This window comes from Somniosus microcephalus, chromosome 13 (assembly GCF_052327205.1).
Source record: "Somniosus microcephalus isolate GS21.2 chromosome 13, FLI_Smic_1.0, whole genome shotgun sequence".
Taxonomy (NCBI): Eukaryota; Metazoa; Chordata; class Chondrichthyes; order Squaliformes; family Somniosidae; genus Somniosus; species Somniosus microcephalus.
Genome location: NC_140999.1, coordinates 92,348,150 through 92,369,659, shown reverse-complemented (window position 1 = coordinate 92,369,659; position 21,510 = coordinate 92,348,150). Strand labels below are relative to the sequence as shown.

The 21,510-nt window shown below is 46.8% G+C and overlaps 2 protein-coding genes across 3 annotated transcripts in view; one reads left to right on the top strand and one right to left on the bottom strand.

Annotated features, from left to right (window-relative positions):
- The window catches only part of LOC147108485 (dysbindin), a 327,345-nt gene that overhangs the window by 225,645 nt on the left and 80,190 nt on the right, over positions 1-21,510 (top strand). The window lies entirely within an intron of this gene.
- LOC147108486 (cytochrome c oxidase subunit 4 isoform 2, mitochondrial-like) overlaps positions 1-21,510 on the bottom strand; it is a 103,677-nt gene that overhangs the window by 22,352 nt on the left and 59,815 nt on the right. The window contains exon 2 of one of the 2 annotated variants that reach the window (XM_086005137.1): positions 16,904-16,994. The exons of the other annotated variant lie outside the window; for it this stretch is intronic. Coding sequence (XP_085861263.1) covers positions 16,904-16,994 — 91 coding nt within the window. The remainder of the gene's footprint in view (positions 1-16,903; positions 16,995-21,510) is intronic. 2 annotated transcript variants of the gene reach the window in all.

The window sequence follows — 21,510 nt, the reverse complement described above, 5'->3', positions numbered from 1 at the left end:
CCCCCCGTTAGTGTCCAGTGTCTCTCCCCCCGTTAGTGTCCAGTGTGTCTCTCCCCCGTTAGTGTACAGTGTGTCTCTCCCCCCGTTAGTGTACAGTGTGTCTCTCCCCCCGTTAGTGTCCAGTGTCTCTCCCCCGTTAGTGTACAGTGTCTCTCTCCCCCCGTTAGTGTCCAGTGTCTCTCCCCCCGTTAGGGTACAGTGTCTCTCTCCCCCCGTTAGTGTCCAGTGTCTCTCCCCCCGTTACGGTACAGTGTCTCTCTCCCCCCGTTAGTGTACAGTGTCTCTCTCCCCCCGTTAGTGTCCAGTGTCTCTCTCCCCCCGTTAGTGTACAGTGTCTCTCTCCCCCCGTTAGTGTCCAGTGTCTCTCCCCCCGTTAGGGTACAGTGTCTCTCTCCCCCCGTTAGTGTACAGTGTCTCTCTCCCCCCGTTAGTGTCCAGTGTCTCTCTCCCCCCGTTAGTGTACAGTGTCTCTCTCCCCCCGTTAGTGTACAGTGTGTCTCTCCCTCCGTTAGTGTACAGTGTCTCTCTCCCCCCGTTAGTGTACAGTGTCTCTCTCCCCCCGTTAGTGTCCAGTGTCTCTCCCCCCGTTAGGGTACAGTGTCTCTCTCCCCCCGTTAGTGTACAGTGTGTCTCTCCCCCCGTTAGTGTACAGTGTCTCTCCCTCCGTTAGTGTACAGTGTCTCTCTCCCCCCGTTAGTGTACAGTGTCTCTCCCCCATTAGTGTCCAGTGTGTCTCTCCCCCCGTTAGTGTACAGTGTGTCTCTCCCCCCGTTAGTGTACAGTGTCTCTCTCCCCCCGTTAGTGTACAGTGTCTCTCTCCCCCCGTTAGTGTACAGTGTGTCTCTCCCCCCGTTAGTGTACAGTGTCTCTCTCCCCCCATTAGTGTACAGTGTCTCTCTCCCCCCGTTAGTGTACAGTGTCTCTCTCCCCCCGTTAGTGTACAGTGTCTCTCTCCCCCCGTTAGTGTACAGTGTGTCTCTCCCCCCGTTAGTGTACAGTGTGTCTCTCCCCCCATTAGTGTACAGTGTGTCTCTCCCCCCGTTAGTGTACAGTGTCTCTCTCCCCCGTTAGTGTACAGTGTGTCTCTCCCCCCGTTAGTGTCCAGTGTCTCTCCCCCCATTAGTGTACAGTGTGTCTCTCCCCCTGTTAGTGTACAGTGTGTCTCTCCCCCATTAGTGTACAGTGTGTCTCTCCCCCCGTTAGTGTACAGTGTGTCTCTCCCCCCGTTAGTGTACAGTGTGTCTCTCCCCCCGTTAGTGTACAGTGTGTCTCTCCCCCTGTTAGTGTACAGTGTGTCTCTCCCCCTGTTAGTGTCCAGTGTCTCTCTCCCCCATTAGTGTACAGTGTCTCTCTCCCCCAGTTAGTGTACAGTGTCTCTCCCCCATTAGTGTACAGTGTCTCTCTCCCCCCGTTAGTGTACAGTGTCTCTCTCCCCCCGTTAGTGTACAGTGTGTCTCTCCCCCCGTTAGTGTCCAGTGTCTCTCCCCCCATTAGTGTACAGTGTCTCTCTCCCCCCATTAGTGTACAGTGTCTCTCTCCCCCCGTTAGTGTACAGTGTCTCTCTCCCCCCGTTAGTGTACAGTGTCTCTCTCCCCCCGTTAGTGTACAGTGTCTCTCTCCCCCCATTAGCGTACAGTGTCTCTCTCCCCCCGTTCGTGTACAGTGTGTCTCTCCCCTGTTAGTGTACAGTGTGTCTCTACTGCCCCTGTTAGTTTGGACACTGTGGCTATACAATTCTAGGAGCTAGATTCAATTCAAACTCCAGACCAGAATTCCTCCTCCGTGGGTCCTCCGCGTAATAAACTCCGGCAATCTCAATCCAGACCCCAGTGGGCACCGATATACTGTACAAAGCATCCCACAAACCAATATTAATCATCAATCTCACTCGCAGATCCCACAGGATCGTGCGGGAAATGGAGAAATGTCACACTGCTGCAGCAGAAATCTTTCTTGTAGCATTGCTATGGTAACACATTCTTGGGGCAGTGTAGAGGGAGCTTTACTCTGTATCTAACCTGTGCTGTACCTGCCCTGGGAGTGTTTGATGGTGTAGTGTATGTACTTTGAAGAAGGAACTATATTCTGCAGCCCCTGTATACTGCAGTACCAGTAGTGACCACCCCTGTATATAAGCCTGTGTAGTAACTTTGTATAGTAGTTCCAGTTTTGTCTCCATTCAGTAAACACCTGTTATAACCAACTTCTGCAGTCCGTGTCTCAATTACACACGGACATTACATTGGCGACGAACAGATCCAAACTTACCTACAGTTCTGCACCACCTCACGGGGATCCATCCCTGAAGCGAAGTTATTAGAGGTCGAAGCCAGAAGGAAGAAATCCAAAAAGAGAAGAAAAAAAACAAACAGAAGAAACGGGCGTCGACCGTGGGCAACCGCCCTCTGATTCATCGAATTCGAAGATTTGCAGGAGAGGCTGTCGAGAGCTGGGCTTGGTCCTCCAGTCTATGGTGTTCCAGCTAATCGGGCTGGTGGCAGATAGTACACTGATCCTTCCTGGGCTGCGGCGGGCTAGAGCTCGATCGGGTGGCTTTTCAACGGGGCCGAGCAGCGTTGTCGGGAAGAGGAGAGAGAGAGAAAAAGGGTGGAGCACACAGGGCGTGGCAGGTGCTATGAAGCCGGGCAGCGTACAGACCCGAGAAGAGGGAGGAAAGTGTCTCATAGGGTCTGCTCTGACGACGGGAACAGTAATTAAAATAAAAGAAAAAGAAATTAGAAGCGCAGAAAGCCGCGAGGAGCTGCAGTTTGCCACGGGGACCGCAGAAAGCGGCGCTATCAGCAGCGCAGGGGGAAGCACACAAAGACCATAGGGCGTCGCCATCAAGGCATAAAAACGCCAGCAACAGCGTTGGCAGCAGCGGAAAAGACAGAAAGCGCGGGAGGCGCCATCTTAATCCAGCGGGGAAGAAGGCAAAGCGCGGGAGGCGCCATTTTGTTCAATCGGGGAAGAAAGCAAAGTGCGGGAGGCGCCATCTTAGATCTCCAAGATGCCGAAGACTGGCAATATCACTGCCTTCGATAATGAAATAGAAGACTGGACCACGTATGTGGAAAGAGTCGAAGTATATTGCAAGGCAAATGAAGTAGCCGATGAGAAAAAGGCATTGGTACTACTAAACTTAATGGGCGCAAGAACGTACGGCCTATTGCGGAACCTGATCACTCCAGTCAAACCGATGGAGAAGAGTTTTAACGAAATTGTTGATATCCTACAGGAACACCTAAATCCTACACCGCTGCTGATAGCAGAAAGATTTAAATTCCACAAGAGAAATCAGCATAAAGATGAAAGCTATGCTGATTACCTTACGGAACTACGCAAGCTATCAAAGCACTGCCAGTTTGGAGCAGGACTGGCAGATACCCTACGGGACAAATTTGTCTGTGGACTCCTGAGTGAAGGAACCCAGAAGAGGTTACTCTCAGAGAAAGAGCTGACGCTAGATAAGGCTTTCAGCGTGGCAGTATCATACGAAGCAGCAGCAAGGGGAGCTGCAGAAATACAGCAAAAGCCACAGGAATACGGCACCCATGAAATGACACGGGGATTTGAAAAATGTTATCGCTGCGGCAGAACAACCCATGACCAGAAGGACTGCTGGTTCAAGGACAAAACATGCAGGCAATGCGGAAAGATGGGACACATTGCACGAGTTTGCAGGTCCGGGAAGAAGACTAACGACAACAAAAAGACTACTAAGGAAAAGTACAGGAAAGTACAAAAGATGACGGACAGTAGTTCCGAAGACCAGAAGAGCGATAGTGAATCCGGGAACAAGAGACTAAGCTGTCTCAAACTACACAACGTAATCGCAAAAGAGGATCACCGAACCATTTGGGTCACCCTCACGATAGCAGGGTCCCAAGTCAAAATGGAATTGGATATAGGATCAGCCCTGACCGTCATGAATCGACGAGACTATGAGCGGCTATTCTCACACATACCCTTGAAAGGCACATCCATTGTCTTGAAGACATATACGGGGCAGAAAGTATACCCCAGAGGGAAAATAAGGGTGCCTGTCGAATACAACGGCAAGGAAATACAGAAATTGTATCTGTACATACTGCAAGATGGTAGACCACCGTTATTGGGACGTGAATGGATCAGAAAGATAAGTTTAGACTGGCACTCCATTCAGGCACTGATGGTGGCTGGTAAAAAGGATGACGACGTCACACCTGGTCGATTGTCAAAAATCTTAGCTAACGCTAAAGAGGTATTTCAACAAGGACTGGGAACTCTTAAAGGCGTAACCGCCTCGATAAAAATAGAAGAGAATGCAATTCCCAAGTTTTTCAAAGCAAGACCGGTACCGTATGCAATTCGCCCAGCCGTCGAGGCAGAGCTGGAGAATCTGGAGAATGCAGGCGTGTTATCTAAGGTAGACTGGAGCGAGTGGGCGACACCCATCGTTCCTGTCATGAAGAAAACGTTAAACAATAATTCTGAGGAGCCAAGGAAGGTTCGCATCTGTGGGGACTTCAAGGTGACGGTGAACCCAGTCCTTCACACAGTACAGTATCCTCTTCCGAGGATAGAAGATATTTTCGCCTCACTATCTGGAGGGAAACGTTTGACAAAAATTGACCTAGCGCAAGCATATTTGCAGATGGAGGTTGAAGAATCCTCTAGGAAATATCTCACGATAAACACTCACAAAGGTCTTTACCAGTATAATCGACTGGTATTCGGAGTAGCATCAGCTCCGGCTATATGGCAAAGAGCGATGGAACAAGTCCTGCAAGGGATTCCGGTGACTCAGTGTTACTTGGACGACATCCTAGTGACAGGTGAAAATGACAGTGAACACCTTGCCAGCCTAGAGCAGGTGCTCACTAGACTAAGGGAACATGGGCTACGAGCCAATCGCCCCAAGTGCGAGTTTTTTAAGAAACAAATATCGTCTTGTGGCCACGTGATTGATGAAGAGGGGTTACATAAGTCCCCTGACAAAATTGAAGCGGTAGTTAAGGCTCCAGCGCCTGAAAATGTGTCGCAACTGAGGTCATTCCTCGGATTGGTGAATTACTACCATATGTTTTTGCCGAATTTGTCTACAATTCTGCACCCACTGAACGCCCTGCTACAAACTGGAGTAGCATGGAAATGGAGCGATGAATGTAAGCGGGCCTTTCAGAAGTGTAAAAGCCTGATCACTTCAAGAGAAGTATTGGCTCACTACAACCCATCACTACTGATAAGACTGGCGTGTGATGCGTCTCGCTACGGCGTTGGAGCGGTACTGTCACATAAATTCCTTGATGGTTCAGAGAGGCCGATAGCTTTTGCGTCACGCTCGTTAACTTCAGCCGAGCGTAACTACGCCCAGATTGACAGAGAGGCCCTCAGCCTGGTGTGGGGGGTGAAGGAGTTCAATCACTACCTGCTCGGACAGAAATTTACTCTACTAACCGATCATCAACCTCTTGTCTCCATTTTCAACCCTCAGAAGGGCGTACCGATAATGACAGCACAACGGCTACAGAGGTGGTCCCTTTTCCTAGGGGCACACCAATATGACATCGAGTACAAAGGAACTAAACAGCATGGGAATGCTGATGGATTGTCGCGCCTACCGTTGCTGATGGTGGAAGAAGCACCTGCAGTGGACCCTGTGGAGATATTCCACTCGACCATAGTCGAATGTCTACCTGTGACGAATGCAAACATAGAAAAGGAAACACGAAATGACCCGACACTCTTCAGGGTCTATGATTTAATGGTGAAGGGATGGCCAGCACATGGTGAACCACTGTTGCCAGCATTCTCGCCGAGAAGAGAACAGCTGTCAGTGTGCCGAGGAACCTTGATGTGTGGATCCAGAGTAGTAATTCCACCCAAATTGAAGGATAGAGTGCTCAATGAGCTTCATGAGGGTCATCTGGGAGGGGTAAAAATGAAGAACTTAGCCAGAGCATTTGTGTGGTGGCCGGGAATCGATAGAGAAATCGAAGAGATGACCAAGAGCTGTACAGGATGCCAGAAGGTCCAAAACGCCCCACCACAAGCCCCTCTACATCCATGGGAGTGGCCCTCATCTCCATGGCAAAGGGTACACATTGATTTTGCTGGTCCATTTATGGACTCGATGTTTTTAATTGCGGTGGATGCACATTCAAAGTGGCCAGAGGTAATAAAAATGTCCTCAACCACCACAGAAAAAACTATCACAGTCTTACGAACCATATTCGCCAGAAATGGGCAGCCTGAACAGATTTGCTCCGACAATGGACCACAGTTTGTGTCTGAAGAGTTCCGAAGGTTCTTAAAGAACAATGGTGTTAAGCATTACACATCCGCCCCATATCATCCAGCCACCAATGGATTGGCTGAGAGGTTCGTTCAAACATTCAAGAAGGCTATCAAGGCAATGTGTAATGAAGACATACCCCTACAACACAAGGTGGATAACTTCTTGTTTGCCTACCGGAATGCGACACATGCGGTTACCAACCAAACTCCAGCCATGATGTTCTTCAATCGAAGACTAAGATGCCGCTTGGATTTGGTTAAGCCAAACATCAGAAGAGATGTGGAGAACAGGCAGTTTCAGAATATGAATGAAAGGCCAACCAGGAGTTTCAAGATAGGTCAACCAGTTTTGGCCCGGGACTGCCGCACAGAGAAATGGCAGCCAGGAACGATCTGCACACGGCAAGGACCTCTAATGTATACCGTGGACATTGGAGAGAGCATTGTAGGACGCCATGCTGACCAGATTCTAGAGTCACTGGAAAACGTCAAATCTACACCACGATCCTATACACCTGGTGATGAAACCGAAGTACCAATTGCATCTACCTCAGAATCGGTGATATTGGAAGCAGACGAACCAAACAACGACGTTGATCCCGAATCAACTTTGCCAGAAGAACCTGATACCCCAAAGAGGCGTTATCCGGACAGAATCAGGAAGCCTCCTCAAAGACTGAATTTATAATTGATTAACTTCAGCTAATGTATATATCAACTGTAATTGTAAATATGTTATTTAATTATTAATCGAATGTTATGTACTGTTTAGCTAAAAGGGGAGGAATTGTAGTGTATGTACCTTGAAGAAGGAACTATATTCTGCAGCCCCTGTATACTGCAGTACCAGTAGTGACCACCCCTGTATATAAGCCTGTAAAGTAACTTTGTATAGTAGTTCCAGTTTTGTCTCCATTCAGTAAACACCTGTTATAACCAACTTCTGCAGTCCGTGTCTCAATTACACACGGACATTAGAGATGGGACAGTGTAGAGGGAGCTTTACTCTGTATCTAACCCGTGCTAACCCCACCCAGAGTGTTTGATGTTGACACTGTCACATTCTCCAGCACTGACATTCAGCAATTGAGTAGCTCAAATTTAAAACAAAAGTAAAGAGTTTGTTTGTAACAATAATTTAAAGCAGCCAACTTCCTGGCACCAGGGGTGGCTCTGCTGCACAGAATGGGAGGAAAAAGAGGGGTAGAGCTATAATAATATGGGATTCAATTGTAAGGGGAATAGATAGGCATTTCTGCGTCCGCAAACGAGACTCCAGGATGGTGTGTTGCCTCCCTGGTGCAAGGGTCAAGGATGTCTCCGAGCGGCTCCAGAACATCTTGGAAGGGGAGGGTGAACAGCCAGTTGTCATGGTGCATATAGGCACCAACGATATAGGTAAAAAGCGGGATGAGGTCCCAAAAGCGGAGTATAGGGAGTTAGGAGATAAATTAAAAAACAGGACCTCAAAGGTAGTAATCTCAGGATTGCTACCAGTGCCACGTGCTAGTCAGAGTAGAAATAGAAGGATACTTCAGATGAATACGTGGCTAGAGGAATGGTGCCAGGGGGAGGGATTCAAGTTCCTGGGACATTGGAACTGGTTCTGGGGGAGGTGGGACCAGTTCAAACCGGATGGTTTGCACCTGGGCAGGGCTGGAACCGATGTCCCAGGGGGAGTGTTTGCTAGTGCTGTGGGGGAGGGTTTAAACTAAAATGGCAGGGGGTTGGGAACCTGAGCAGGGAGACAGAGGAAAGGGGAGCAGGGAGACAGAGGAAAGGGAAACAAGGATAAAAGCAAAAGATAGGAAGGAGAAAAACAAAAGTGGCAGTCAGAGAAATCAACGGTTTAAATCAAACATGGCCACAGTAAATAATAATTCTAATAGGTCTAAGAGCATTAAAAAAACAAGCCTGAAGGCTTTGTGTCTTAATGCGAGGAGCATTTGTAATAAGGTGGATGAATTGGCTGTGCAAATAGAAGTAAACAAATACGATTTGGTTGGGATTATGGAAACGTGGCTCAAGGAAGGCCAGGACTGAGAACTCAACATCCAGGGGTATTCGATATTCAGGAAAGATAGGCAAAAAGGAAAGGGAGGTGGGGTAGCATTACTGGTTAAAGAAGGGATTAACACAATTGTAATGAAGGATATTAGCTCTGATGAGGTGGAATCTGTATGGGTAGCATTGAGAAATACTAAGGGGAAAAAAACGTTAGTGGGAGTGGTTTATAGACCTCCAAACAGTAAGGCGGAGGTTGGGGATGGCATTAAAAGAGAAATTAAAGATGCGTGCAATAAGGGCACAGCAGTCATCATGGGTGACTTTAATCTACATATAGATTGGGCCAACCAAATGAGTAACAATACTGTGGAGGAGGAATTCCTGGAGTGTTTACGGGATGGTTTCCTGGACCAATATGTCGAGGAACCAACCAGAGATCAGGCCATCTTAGACTGGGTATTATGTAACGAGAAAGGATTAATTAGCAATCTTGTTGTACGAGGCCCCTTGGGTCGGAGCGATCACAATATGATCGAATTCTTCATTAAGATGGAGAATGAAGTAGTTGACTCGGAGACTAGGGTCCTCAATTTAAATAAAGGAAACTACGATGGTCTGAGGAGCGAGTTGGGTAGGATTGATTGGGGAATGGCACTCAAAGGGTTGACGGTGGATAGGCAATGGCAAACATTCAAAGACCGAATGGATGAACTACAGAATTTGTTCATCCCAGTTTGGCATAAAAATAAAACAAAAAAGGTGACCCAACCGTGGCTAACAAGGGAAATTAGGGATAGCATAAGGTCCAAGGAGAGGGCATATAAATTGGCCAGAAAAAGCAATAATCCTGAGGATTGGGAGCAGTTTAGGATTCAACAAAGGAGGACAAAGGGATTTATTAAGAAAGGGAAAATAAAATATGAGAGTAAGCTTGCAGAGAACATAAAAACTGACTGATGTAAGAAAAAGGAGACTTACCATCAAGTAACTTTAAAGTAAGCTTTAAGTAACTTATAAACACACTATATACACAAGAGAGGTCTTTACCATGCCTCTGGTAGAAGCCTCTTACAATACTGAACAGACCAGTATTTATACCAGTCCAACAGGAAGTGACATATGACAGGAAGTGAGGTATGTACACAGTTCATAGTTCATAGTTCACAGGAAGTGATGACATAACTTCCCGGATGTTATCATTTTTATCACATTCTTCCCTCCTGCAGGATTAGGAGGCTGTGGTCTACCTTTTGGTCCGCAGCCGCCGAACAAGGAAGAGTCGCACCCGTTTGGATTCCCGTCGTAGAGGGTCGCTGGTCCGCTTACATGCGGTTGGCCATTGGTCAGAGTCTGTGTGGCCTGGATTGCCCTGTGAAGGGTCGGGGAGATCATGGCTTCGAGTACGAGCCCCAATAGGTTCAAAGTCGGACTGCCTCTGTTCAGAGGGAGGTGCAGAGCTGGTCTGTGGCGGATCAGTACTTTCATGCGCGGTACTGGGAGGGTCGCAACCTTGAGCACGGGGTTCTACCGGCACCAAGCTAGTTGGTGTCCGATCAGGATCCTGGAGAGGGGTACCCGATAGGTCCCAAGAGTTTCCTGGTGAAATGCCATCACCCGATGCCCCACTAGGTCCTGGTGGGCAGGGAGCCAGATCCCGTAATGATACGGTAGATTCTCGGCCGTCGGAATATCGTATGTTTGCATAGGTGGGGTTGGCATCGGTTAGTTCGACCTCGTCTACAAGAGGGTCATTTTTAGACGTCCGAACGTATCTTCGGAGTAATACAGGTCCAGGAGTAGTTAGCCATGACGGGAGTGATGTCCCATGAGATGAGCGACGCTGGAATCCAAAGAACCGCTCATGAGGTGTAGTATTTGTGGCTGTAGAAAGCAGGGACCGTATAGAGTGCAATGCATCCGGAAGCACTGTTTCCCATTGCTGGTCTGGTAGGCCCCGAGATCTTAAAGCGAGACGTACGGAATTCCAGATGATACCGTTATACCTCTCTACCTGCCCATTTCCGATGGGATGGTATGGTGTTGTTTTGCTTGTAGCAATTCCCCGTTCTGAGAGGTAGTCCTTGAGTTCCCTTGACATAAAGGATGGACCCCGATCTGAGTGAATATAAGCCGGCATGCCACAGAGAGAAAATACCTGCTCAAGGCAGCAGATTACTGTGGACGCCAGCATATTGGAGCAGGGGAAGGCAAACGGAAAACGTGAATATTCGTCGATCATGGTGAGCAAATATGTGTTCCGAGTTGAAGAGGGCACTGGGCCCTTAAAATCGATGCTAAGTCGTTGCATCGGTTGGGTTGCATGTATGAGTATACCATCTGAGGGGCGGAAGAACTGAGGTTTTAATTCCGCACAAAGCCGGCATTCTGAGCATATTTTCTTTACATCTCCAGTGGAAAAAGGGAGATTCCGTGATCGTACGAAATGTAGCATGCGCGTAACGCCAGGATGACACAAACCATTGTGGACATCCATGAGAGTGGAGGATGACATAGTGGAGCAGAATGCCCGTGTGAGGGTGTCCGGGGCCACATTCTCCTTGCCAGGCCGATAGAGAATGGTATAACCAAAAGAGGCCAGTTCCATCCTCCAAAGTTGTATTTTATTATTCTTAATTTTGGTTCGTTTTCGATTATCGAGCATGAAGGCGACTGATCGTTGGTCCGTGATCAATGTAAAGTGCTGGCGAGCTAGAAAATGGTTCCACTTCCGTACTGCCTCTATGATGGCTGTGGCTTCTTTCTCAACCGGAGGATAATGTAGCTCGGCACCTTGTAAGGTCCTGGACATAAATGCTACAGGACGACCTTCCTGATTCAGAGTAGCCGAGATCGCCACCTCCGAGGCATCACATTCAACCACGAAAGGGAGATTCTCATCAATGGAGTGAAGAGCCGCTTTCTCCAACTGTTTTTTGAGAAGGTTAAAGGCTGCAACAGCCGCTGTTCCCAGTGGAAATGATCTAGCATGCAGCAAGGGTTGGATTTTGTCCGAAAAATGAGGAATCCATTTAGCGTAGTATGCAAACAGACCGAGAGCCCGACGTAAAGAAGCCGGATTCTTAGGTGACGGGAGCTCTTGGAGCGGGCGAAGTCTTTCTGGGTCTGGCTTAATGATACCATTGCCTACGCAGTAGCCAAGGATGTTGATGGTCGGTTGCGACTCAACAGATTTGGATTCATTCAGGGTCAAATTACGGCGATGGAGGGCATCCCGAAATTTTTGGAGGTTGGAGTCGTGTTCCTGTTGATCGTGACCTGCAATGGTAATGTTATCAAGATAGGGAAAAGTGTCCCTTAGGTTTTCCTGCTTAACCAGGCCATCCATTGCCCGTTGAAAGACAGCCACTCCATTAGTAACCCCGAATGGGAGGCGACGAAATTGGTACAGCCGTCCATTAGCCTCAAAGGCTGTGTACTGCTTATCTGAGACCTTCAAGGGTAACTGATGATAGGCACTTTTTAAATCGTAAGTTGAGAACACTTTGTATTCGGCCAGTTTATTAACCATATCATCAATGCGTGGCAATGGGTAGGCGTCCAAGTCGGTATATTGATTGATGGTTTGCGAATAATCGATGCATAGTCGCTGTTTGTGAGGTTTTAGAGGGTTCTTGACAATGACGACTTGAGCCCGCCAGGGCGACGAACATGGTTCAATGATATCCTCTGCTAGAAGTCGAGAGATTTCAGCCGCAATAAAAGATTGGTCTTCCTGATTAAAGCGCCGCGATTTCGTTATTATCGGTTGGCATTGAGGCGGAATACTGGCAAATAATGAGGGTTCATCAAGTGAAGCTGCTGATAATGCACAAAATGGTAATTTAGATGGTATATTAGAAATAGTAAGTCCGGGTTTGGATCCACCAAACTCAATGGTGAGTTTCTTATGCTGTTTTTGGAAGTCCAGCCCTAAGAGGAGATCACTACATAAGTCTTTGAGCACCGAAAGTCGGGTGGAGGGATACATACGACCATGAAGTGTCATATCAGCAACACAAAAGCCGGAGATTCTGGTATTAAGTGATGACTGGGCCATCGCAATTGCCTGGTCCGATGGGAAGACATGTAGTTTCAATTTCGCAACAATCTGTTCCTTAATGAAACTATCAGTACTTCCTGAGTCAATTAAGGCATCTAAGGTATGCCCTTTAATTGAAATTTTTGTGGCTGCCTGAGACAGGTTCTGTGGGCAAGCAGCTGTAATTGGTGTCGTTGCACAGAGAGTGGCTAAAACTCTCGGTGTGCTTCTTCGGGAGAGAGCTCGAGAGGAAGCTTGATAGGTCCTAGCTGAAGCATCTTGATAGGCCCTAATTGGGGCAGTTCGGTAGGCCTTAGCTGGATTGGCCCTCGTAGAGGCCCTTGATAGGCAAACTTTAGCAAAGTGTCCTTTTTTCCCGCAATAACTGCAGATTGCATTGCGAGCAGGGCAGGTTTTCCTAGGGTGAAAAGCATCTCCACAAAAGAAGCATTCCTTCCTAGATTGCCAAGAGGCTGCTAAAGTGGGGTCGTCCTCCTCTTCTTCATCAGAATTATCAGAATTAGATTCCCCCATGATAGGGTTCACCTGAGACCGCTTGAATTGTCTGGTTGCAGCTACAGCAGCAGATCGAGATCTGGGCAGCTGATAGAGGTCTGCATTTCTCTTTGCCAAATCCAGTGAACAAGCTAGGTCAAAAGCTTTTTGTAGCTCAAGTGTTTTACTTTCTAGTAGACGCTGGTGTATAAATGGAGAGGCAATCCCGCAGATGAAAGCATCACGAATCATTTCTTGGCGGTACAGCTCAGCTGAGGCTGCCTGAAAGTTACAATCTACGCTGAGCCTGCGAAGTTCTTGCAGGAATTCGTCAATTGATTCCCCTGGCCCTTGTCGGGCTGTGGCCAGTAGATGTCTAGCATAGACCTCATTTGGGGTCTTCGCATACAGTTTCTTAAGTGCCCGAATCACCTCTTCGTAACTATCCCAGTCATCAACATATTCGAACACTTTTGGGGTCACATAATTGACAAGTATCTTCAATTTAGCAGGAGCATCCACTTTACATTCATCCAGAAAATTCTCAAAAGTACGATACCAATGCTTCCATACCCTGCCAGCTGCTGGTGTATTCGGGTCCAAGTCCAGACGAATAGGTCTAAGGATTTTCTCCATGATGGGTGGTTCCCTGGATCCTTAACTTCCGAGTTTGTCTGAAGGTCTAGTATTTGTCAGTGTAAATACTAAGTTACTTAAATTGATGTAAGAAAAAGGAGACTTACCATCAAGTAACTTTAAAGTAAGCTTTAAGTAACTTATAAACACACTATATACACAAGAGAGGTCTTTACCATGCCTCTGGTAGAAGCCTCTTACAATACTGAACAGACCAGTATTTATACCAGTCCAACAGGAAGTGACATATGACAGGAAGTGAGGTATGTACACAGTTCATAGTTCATAGTTCACAGGAAGTGATGACATAACTTCCCGGATGTTATCATTTTTATCACACTGACTGTAAAAGCTTTTATAGATATGTGAAGAGAAAAAGATTGGTGAAGTCAAGCGTAGGTCCCTTGCAGTCAGAATCGGGGGAATTTATAATGGGGAACAAAGAAATGGCAGACCAACTAAATACATATTTTGGTTCTGTCTTCACAAAGGAGGACACAAATAACCTCCCAGAGATGCCGGGGAACATAGGGTCTGATGAAAGGGTGGAACTGAAAGAAATCAGTATTTGTAGGGAGGTGGTGTTGGGAAAATTGATGGGACTGAAGGCCGATAAATCCCCAGGGCCTGATGGTCTACATCCCAGGGTGCTTAAGGAAGTGGCCCTGGAAATAGTAGATGCATTGCTGGTCATCTTCCAGAACTCGATAGACTCTGGAACGGTACCCATGGATTGGCGGGTAGCTAATGTTACCCCACTGTTCAAAAAAGGTGGTAGAGAAAAGGCGGGGAATTATAGACCGGTAAGCTTGACATCGATAGTGGGGAAAATGCTAGAGTCCATTATAAAAGATGTAATAGCAGAGCACTTGGAAAGCAGTGACTGGATCGGACAAAGTCAACATGGATTTACAAAAGGTAAATCATGCTTGACTAATCTACTGGAATTTTTTGAGGATGTAACTGGTAAAATAGATAAGGGAGAACCAGTGGATGTGGTGTATTTGGACTTTCAGAGGCTTTCGATAAGGTCCCGCATAAGAGATTAGCGTGCAAAATTAAGGCACATGGGATTAGGGGCAAGGTATTGACTTGGATAGAGAACTGGTTGGCAGATAGAAAGCAAAGAGTTGGAATAAACGTGTCGTTTTCCGAGTGGCAGGCAGTGACTAGTGGGGTACCGCAAGGATCGGTCCTAGGACCCCAGCTGTTCACAATATATATTAATGATCTGGACGAGGGAATTGGATGTAATATCTCCAAATTTGCAGACGACACAAAGCTGGGTGGGAGGGTATGCTGTGAGGAGGATGTCGTGAAACTCCAGCACGATTTGGACAGGTTGGGTGATTGGGCAGAAACATGGCAAATGCACTATAATGTGGATAAATGTGAGTTATCCACTTTGGTGGCAAAAACAGGAAGGCAGATTATTATTTGAATGGCAATAGATTGGGAGAAGGGGAAGTGCAAAGAGACCTGGGTGTTCTTGTGCACCAGTCGCTGAAGGTAAGCATGCAGGTGAAGCAGGCGGTTATGAAGGCAAATGGTATGTTGGCCTTCGTAGCAAGAGGGTTCGAGTACAAGAACAAGGATGTCTTGCTACAGTTGTACAGGGCCTTGGTGAGACCGCACCTTGAGTATTGTGTGCAGTTTTGGTCGCCTTACCTGAGGAAGGACGTTCTTGCCATGGAAGGAGTGCAGCGAAGATTCACCAGGCTGATACCTGGGATGGCAGGAATGACGTATGAGGAGGGATTGTGTCGATTGGGCTTATACTCACTGGAGTTTAGAAGATTGAGAGGGGATCTCATCGAAACCTATAAAATTCTGTCAGGCCTGGACAGACTAGATGCAGGAAGGATATTTCTGATGGCCGGGGTGTAAGAGTCATGAAAGTTTAAGAAAGAAAATACTTTAAAATATTGGTTAAATAGTAAAATACAGTTAATTTACCTGGCTGACTTATTGTATTGAGAACCCCCCTATTTTCTTGTTCTAATAGTATAGTCTGAGATACCCCCTTTATTCTTGCTACAATGGTACAGTCCTTAAGCTTGTCACATGGTATCCAGCCATTTTACAGAAAAAGCACCACGAGGCTGGAGGAACCAGAAGCTTTGAGGCCTGGAGCAATACAGTTTTTAAACGTGTTTTGTTTTGTAATTCTGTTTGTAAGGTATTACAGTAAAAAGACAAAGTTATGGTTTGGAACGTTTTATTTTGACACGCGTCTACTCGTTGCTAAAGCCTCAAAGCTCAGTGGCTGCATGTTTGGAAATTACGAAGCGCCACAACACGGGGAGTCCAGAACCAGGGGTCATAGTCTAAGGATAAGGGGTAAGCCATTTAGGACTGAAATGAGGAGGAATTGAGAGTGGTGAACCTGTGGAATTCTCTGCCACAGAGGGCGGTGGAGGCCAGTTCATTAAGTATATTCAAGAAAGAGTTGGATATATTTCTTAAGGCTAAAGGGATCAAGGGATATGGGGAGAAGGCAGGGACCGGGTGCTGAATTTGGATGATCAGCCATGATCTCATTGAATGGCGGAGCAGACTCGAAGGGCCGAATGGCCTACTCCTGCTCCTATCTTCTATGTTTCTAAGTAAAAAGATCCTCTGGGAGTTAGACTGGCTCCAGTCACACCTTACCGGAAGGAATTAAAAGAACAGGAAACCCAGCTTCGTTTCAGTCAATTGAACAACAGATGGCACTCACCACAAACTGGGCCCAGCTACAACAGATACAGCATCGATGCTAGTGGCTGGGGCCACCTTCAGCATTGCAGTACTGGGTGGGATGACCTTCCCTTCACTGGCACCAGTACGCCTTCGCCACCTGTCATTCTGGCCAACAGCACAGACGCAGCGGCTTTGCTTCTCCCAGGACGGTGCTATTTACGTTTAATGTTAATGTTATTTGTACTGGACTCATGGGAGCTTGCAAGATCACATTTCGTTGTTCATGTACTTGTACAATGACAATAAAGTTGAATTATTATTATTATTATTATCTGAAGGGCTGGAGGTGTTATACCAGTCGAGTCTCAGTCAGTGCATGCCCAGGACGCTGGATCCTCCTTGCTCTCACTGGCTTGCTTTTAATCTATTGTTCTTTCCTTTCCTGAAACACCTTATTCTTTGCTGGTTCCATAACTGCCAAGGGCCTTCCGATACCTCACCCATGTGGCCATTCTTCATGGGTAAGCCTAGACGGTGAGTGTGGTTTTCACCTAATGGCCACACATGGCTACTTCCCAGCAGGAGTCACTGGGTAGTGATCAGGAGGTGGAATCCTGGCGGATTTTCACCCAGGTTTGGTCAGTTATACCCAGGTCTGGTCAGTTTATGCCTGGTACGGTCAGTTACGCCCTGATACGATCAGTTACACCAGGTGAGCCAATGGCAGGAATTCAGTGTGTGTAGTTTGGGTGCTGTGAGGCTTACCGTGTCCATGTGATGCTCGAACACTGGCAACAGATAAAAGGCCTCGAGCTCTCAGGAGGTTAGTGCCTCGAAACACAGAGATACCCAACATCTGCAAAAGGAACAGCACGCGATTAAATTCACCCAGAAACACAAGACTCCATAGAACAGCCCAGTCCATTACATCAAAACAGCAGCGGAACAGAGGTGAACAGGTATTTAAGAGAGAAATGCAACTGGCACAAAGTGGGACTGGGACTATAAACAGACACAGTCACACAGTGAAGGGGTCAGTGGTAAGCAAGGCTCGACAGGAATTAGATCTAAACATTCTATGTCTCGTCATCGCCTCTGATCTCTTCCATTTCTAAAGCTGCCTCCCAGGGGCTCAGCTCCTGAACACTTCATTTCTCCTTAACTCTCCACGAAGCTGATTTCCATCCAGGGTTTAAATACCGCTCATTATCTTCTAACCCCTCTCGCACAACGGGACATGGTGCAAGAAATAGTCTGTAAGGGTGACCCCGAGCTTCCGGTCACCTGTCACTTTAATTCTCCGCTCCACTCGCACTCGGACCTCACCATCCTCGGCCTCTTACACTGTTCCAATGAAGCTCAACGTAAGCTCGAGGAACAGCACCTCATCTTTCAATTAGGCACTTTACAGCCTTCTGGACTCAACATAGAGTTCAACAATTTCAGACCACAACCTCTGCCCCTATACTTTTTTTTCCATTTATTTATTTTTCTCTCTCCCACATGGCAGATGTCTTTCATTCTGCCAGTGCCATTTACACTTCATCTAGAGCCATCTTTTGTTTCTTAACTTGTCCCATTACCATCTCCTTTTGCCTTGCACCATCTCTTAACATCTCTTACTCTCTCCTGCCTTCCACCCTATCACAGACCTTCCCTTTTGTTCTTTCCTCCCCTCCCCCCTTTCCCTACCCCTGCACTTGCTTAAAAAGCTGTTCCAGCTCCAGCTTTTTCCAGTTCTGATGAAGGGTCATCGACCTGAAACATTAACTCTGTTTCTCTCTCCACAGATGCTGCCTGAACTGCTGAGTATTTCCAGTATTTTCTGTTTTTATTTCAGATTTCCAGCATTCGCAGTATTTTGCTTTTGTAATGGTGCAAGAAATAGCATGTCGTCTGATGGGCAGGGGATGGTTGAGGGGGGGGGGGGGCAGATGCAGTGAGTGGGCTGCTTATGATGATGTAATAAGGGAACATTCATTAAAAAAATTGAGATCCCTATCAACAAAAAATGAGACCACACACACAGAAAAACACTACCATACGAGCCCCACTAACCTTTCTCAGACGCATCCTCCTCCTTCCTTTCCCCATTCTTCCACTCCCCAAAGCCTGCTTCTTTCACTCTCTTCATCATTCTCTATCTTCCTACCCCACCTCTTCTGCTTTGTTCTCTCTCTCCCCCTTCCCAGCCACATTTTTAGAAATATTCCATTATCTTCAAGGATAGAGTCCACGCTTCATGAATAAGAACACGGACAAATCACTAAAGCAGCACCGGAAGTATGGTCAGTTACAACAGGTGAGCCAATGGCAGGGATTCAGTGTGAGTAGTTTGGGTGCAGGAGGTTGTCCCAGCAGAGGCTGCTCCCTGACTGCTCAAAATCCACTGGCCTCCAGGTGGAAGGGGCTGGTCAGCTTTGCTCACAAGTTAGAGCCTCCTGGGTCAGATCAAAGGAGCTCACTTGGTTGCACTTGATCCATACCTTGGGATCACTGTGATAGGCGGTCCGTCTCTCAAGGTGTCAGCGGTGGCTCAGTGGGCAGCACTCTCGCTTCTGAGTCAGAAGGTTCAAGTCCCACTCCAGAGACTTGAATGCATAATCCAGGCTGACACTTCAGTGCAGTACTGAGGGAGTGCTGCACAGTCGGAGGTGTCATCTTCCAGATGAAACGTTAACCCAAGTCCCCATTTGCCCCCTCAGGTGGACATAAAAGTTCCTATAGGAATATTCAAAGAAAAGCAGGGGAGTTCTCATTGGTCTCCTGGCCAATATTGATCTCTCAACCAACATCACTAAAACAGATCTGGTCCATTTATTCATTTGTTGTTTGTGGGATCTTGCCTCGTTTCCTACATTACACAGTGACCACTCTTCAAAAAAGTACTTCATTGACTGGGAAACACTTTGGGATGTCTTGAGGCCGTGAAAGGCACAATATAAATGTAAGTTCTTTCTTTCTGTTTCTATATCAATATATAATTATGGTCCTTCCTCTTCTAAGCTCCTTCTATTTCTCCCAAGCACCAAATCTGCCATTTTAAATACTTTTCCCCGTCTTCACAGATGATCTGGTCATTATCACATTGCTGTTTGTGGGAGCTTGCTGTGCACAAATTGGCTGTCACGTTTCCCACATTACAACAGTGACTCCGCTTCAAAAATACTTCATTGGCTGTAAAGCGCTTTGAGACGTTCGGTGGTCATGAAAGGCGCTATATGAATGCAAGTCTTTTTTCTTTAAATCGGGACCTATCACACCCTCTTCTGCTCTAACCCTGTCTTTCCTCAAAATTGTGGAACTCTCTACTTCGGGAATTGAAAGTACGATTTCAAAATTTGCGGATGACACCAAATTGAGGGGTATAGTTAACACTGAGGAGGACTGCGACAAAATACAAAAAGACATTAATAAACTTTCAGAATGGGCGTGTAAATGGCAAATTAATTTCAATTTGGATAAGCGCGAGGTAGTGCATTTTGGTAGGATGAATAAGGAGGCCATATACTTCTTAGAAATTAAGAGTCTAAATGGGGTAGAATAGCAAAGGGATCCAGGGGTACACATTCAAAAATCATTAAAAGTAGCAACACAGATTAACAAGGCCATAAAAAATGCAAACACACTGGGGTTCATTTCTAGAGGGATAGAATTGAAAAGCAGAGAAGTTTGTTAAACTTGTATAGAACCTTGGTTAGACCACACTTGGAGTACCGAGAACAGTTCTCCATATTATGAAAAGAATATCGAGGCACTGGAGAAGGTGCAAAAAAGATTCACAAGGATGATACCAGAACTGAGAGGTTACAACCATCGGGAAAGGCTGAACAGGCTGAGGTTTTTTTCTCCAGAAAAGAGAAGGCTGAGGGGTGATCTGATAAAGGTCTTTAAAATCAGGACGGGGTTTGATAGGGTAGACATAGAGAAGATGTTTCCACTTGTGGGGAGTCCAACACTAGGGGCCAAAATATAAGACAGTCACTAATAAATCCAATAGGGAATTCAGGAGAAATATGTTTACCCAGGGAATGGTGAGAATGTGGAACTCGCTACCACAGGGAGTAGTTGAGGCAAATAGCATATATACTTTAATAGATACCCATAAGCACATGAGGGAGAAAGGAATAGGATATGCTGATGGTGTTAGATGAAGAGGGGTAGGAGGAAGCTTGTGTGGAGCATAAACAGAGACCAGTTGGGCTGAATGGCCTGTTTCTGTTCTGAAAATTCTATGCAATTCTATGTTTACAACCCTGAAATCTTCAGGGTTTTAAAACCCATTCTTGGTGTCACCTGATCACTTTCTAATTTACCTCAATCACCTCCCCCATGCCTCATGAATGACAGATGCTCATTGAGCTCATAGAAGTAAAAGTTTAGAAGTCCGACACCGTAAATGGTTCTGTGCCTTGTGACAATATGACCGTGCCAGAAAGTGAGGTTATGTACCACAAGATAAAAAGACAAACCTCCCCAACTGTCATATGACAAATGATCGCAAAACTTCATTCAACATTGCATCAGCTGGAATGCGAGTGAAGCCTTTGTTATTCCAGTTCTGCAAGTTCCTGCCCTCCCAAATAGGACAGATCTCAGGAATGTTCCACAGCAGCACATTACACGAAATGCTGTACAATATACACAGCCGGCTCTCTCTCTCCCAACACTCTCTCCACTCGTTCTTCACGCTCTTTTTCCTTCAGCCTGTCCTCCAAAATACTCACATTCACGAGACTTTCTCTGTACTCTGCAGTCTATCATTCTTCCAGTCTTTCCACTCAATCTCTGCAGATTATTTTAGCTCATTCTCATGTCATCTCTCTCCTCATTTAAATCCCTCTCAGCTCATTCCCTCTCCTCAGTCTCATTCCCTCTCTGCTCATTCCCCTCTCTCTCTCACTCTCTATTCATCCCTCTCTCTCTCTGCTCATTTCCTCTCTCTCTCTGCTCATTCCCTCTCTCTCTCTGCTCATTCCCCCTCTCTCTCTCTACTCATTCACTCTCTCTCTGCTCATTCCCTCTCTCTCTCTCTGCTCATTCCCCCTCTCTGCTCATTCCCTCTCTCGCTCTCTCTCTGCTCATTCCCTCTCTCTCTCTGCTCATTCCCCCTCTCTCTCTCTACTCATTCACTCTCTCTCTCTCTGCTCATTCCCTCTCTCTCTCTCTGCTCATTCCCCCTCTCTGCTCATTCCCTCTCTCGCTCTCTCTCTGCTCATTCCCTCTCTCTCTCTTTGCTCCTTCCCTCTCTTTGCTCCCTCCCTCTCTTTGCTCCTTCCCTCTCTCTCGCTCTGCTCATTCCCTCTCTCTCTGCTCATTCCCTTTCTCGCTCTGCTCATTCCCTCTCTGCTCATTCCCTCTCTCTCTCTGCT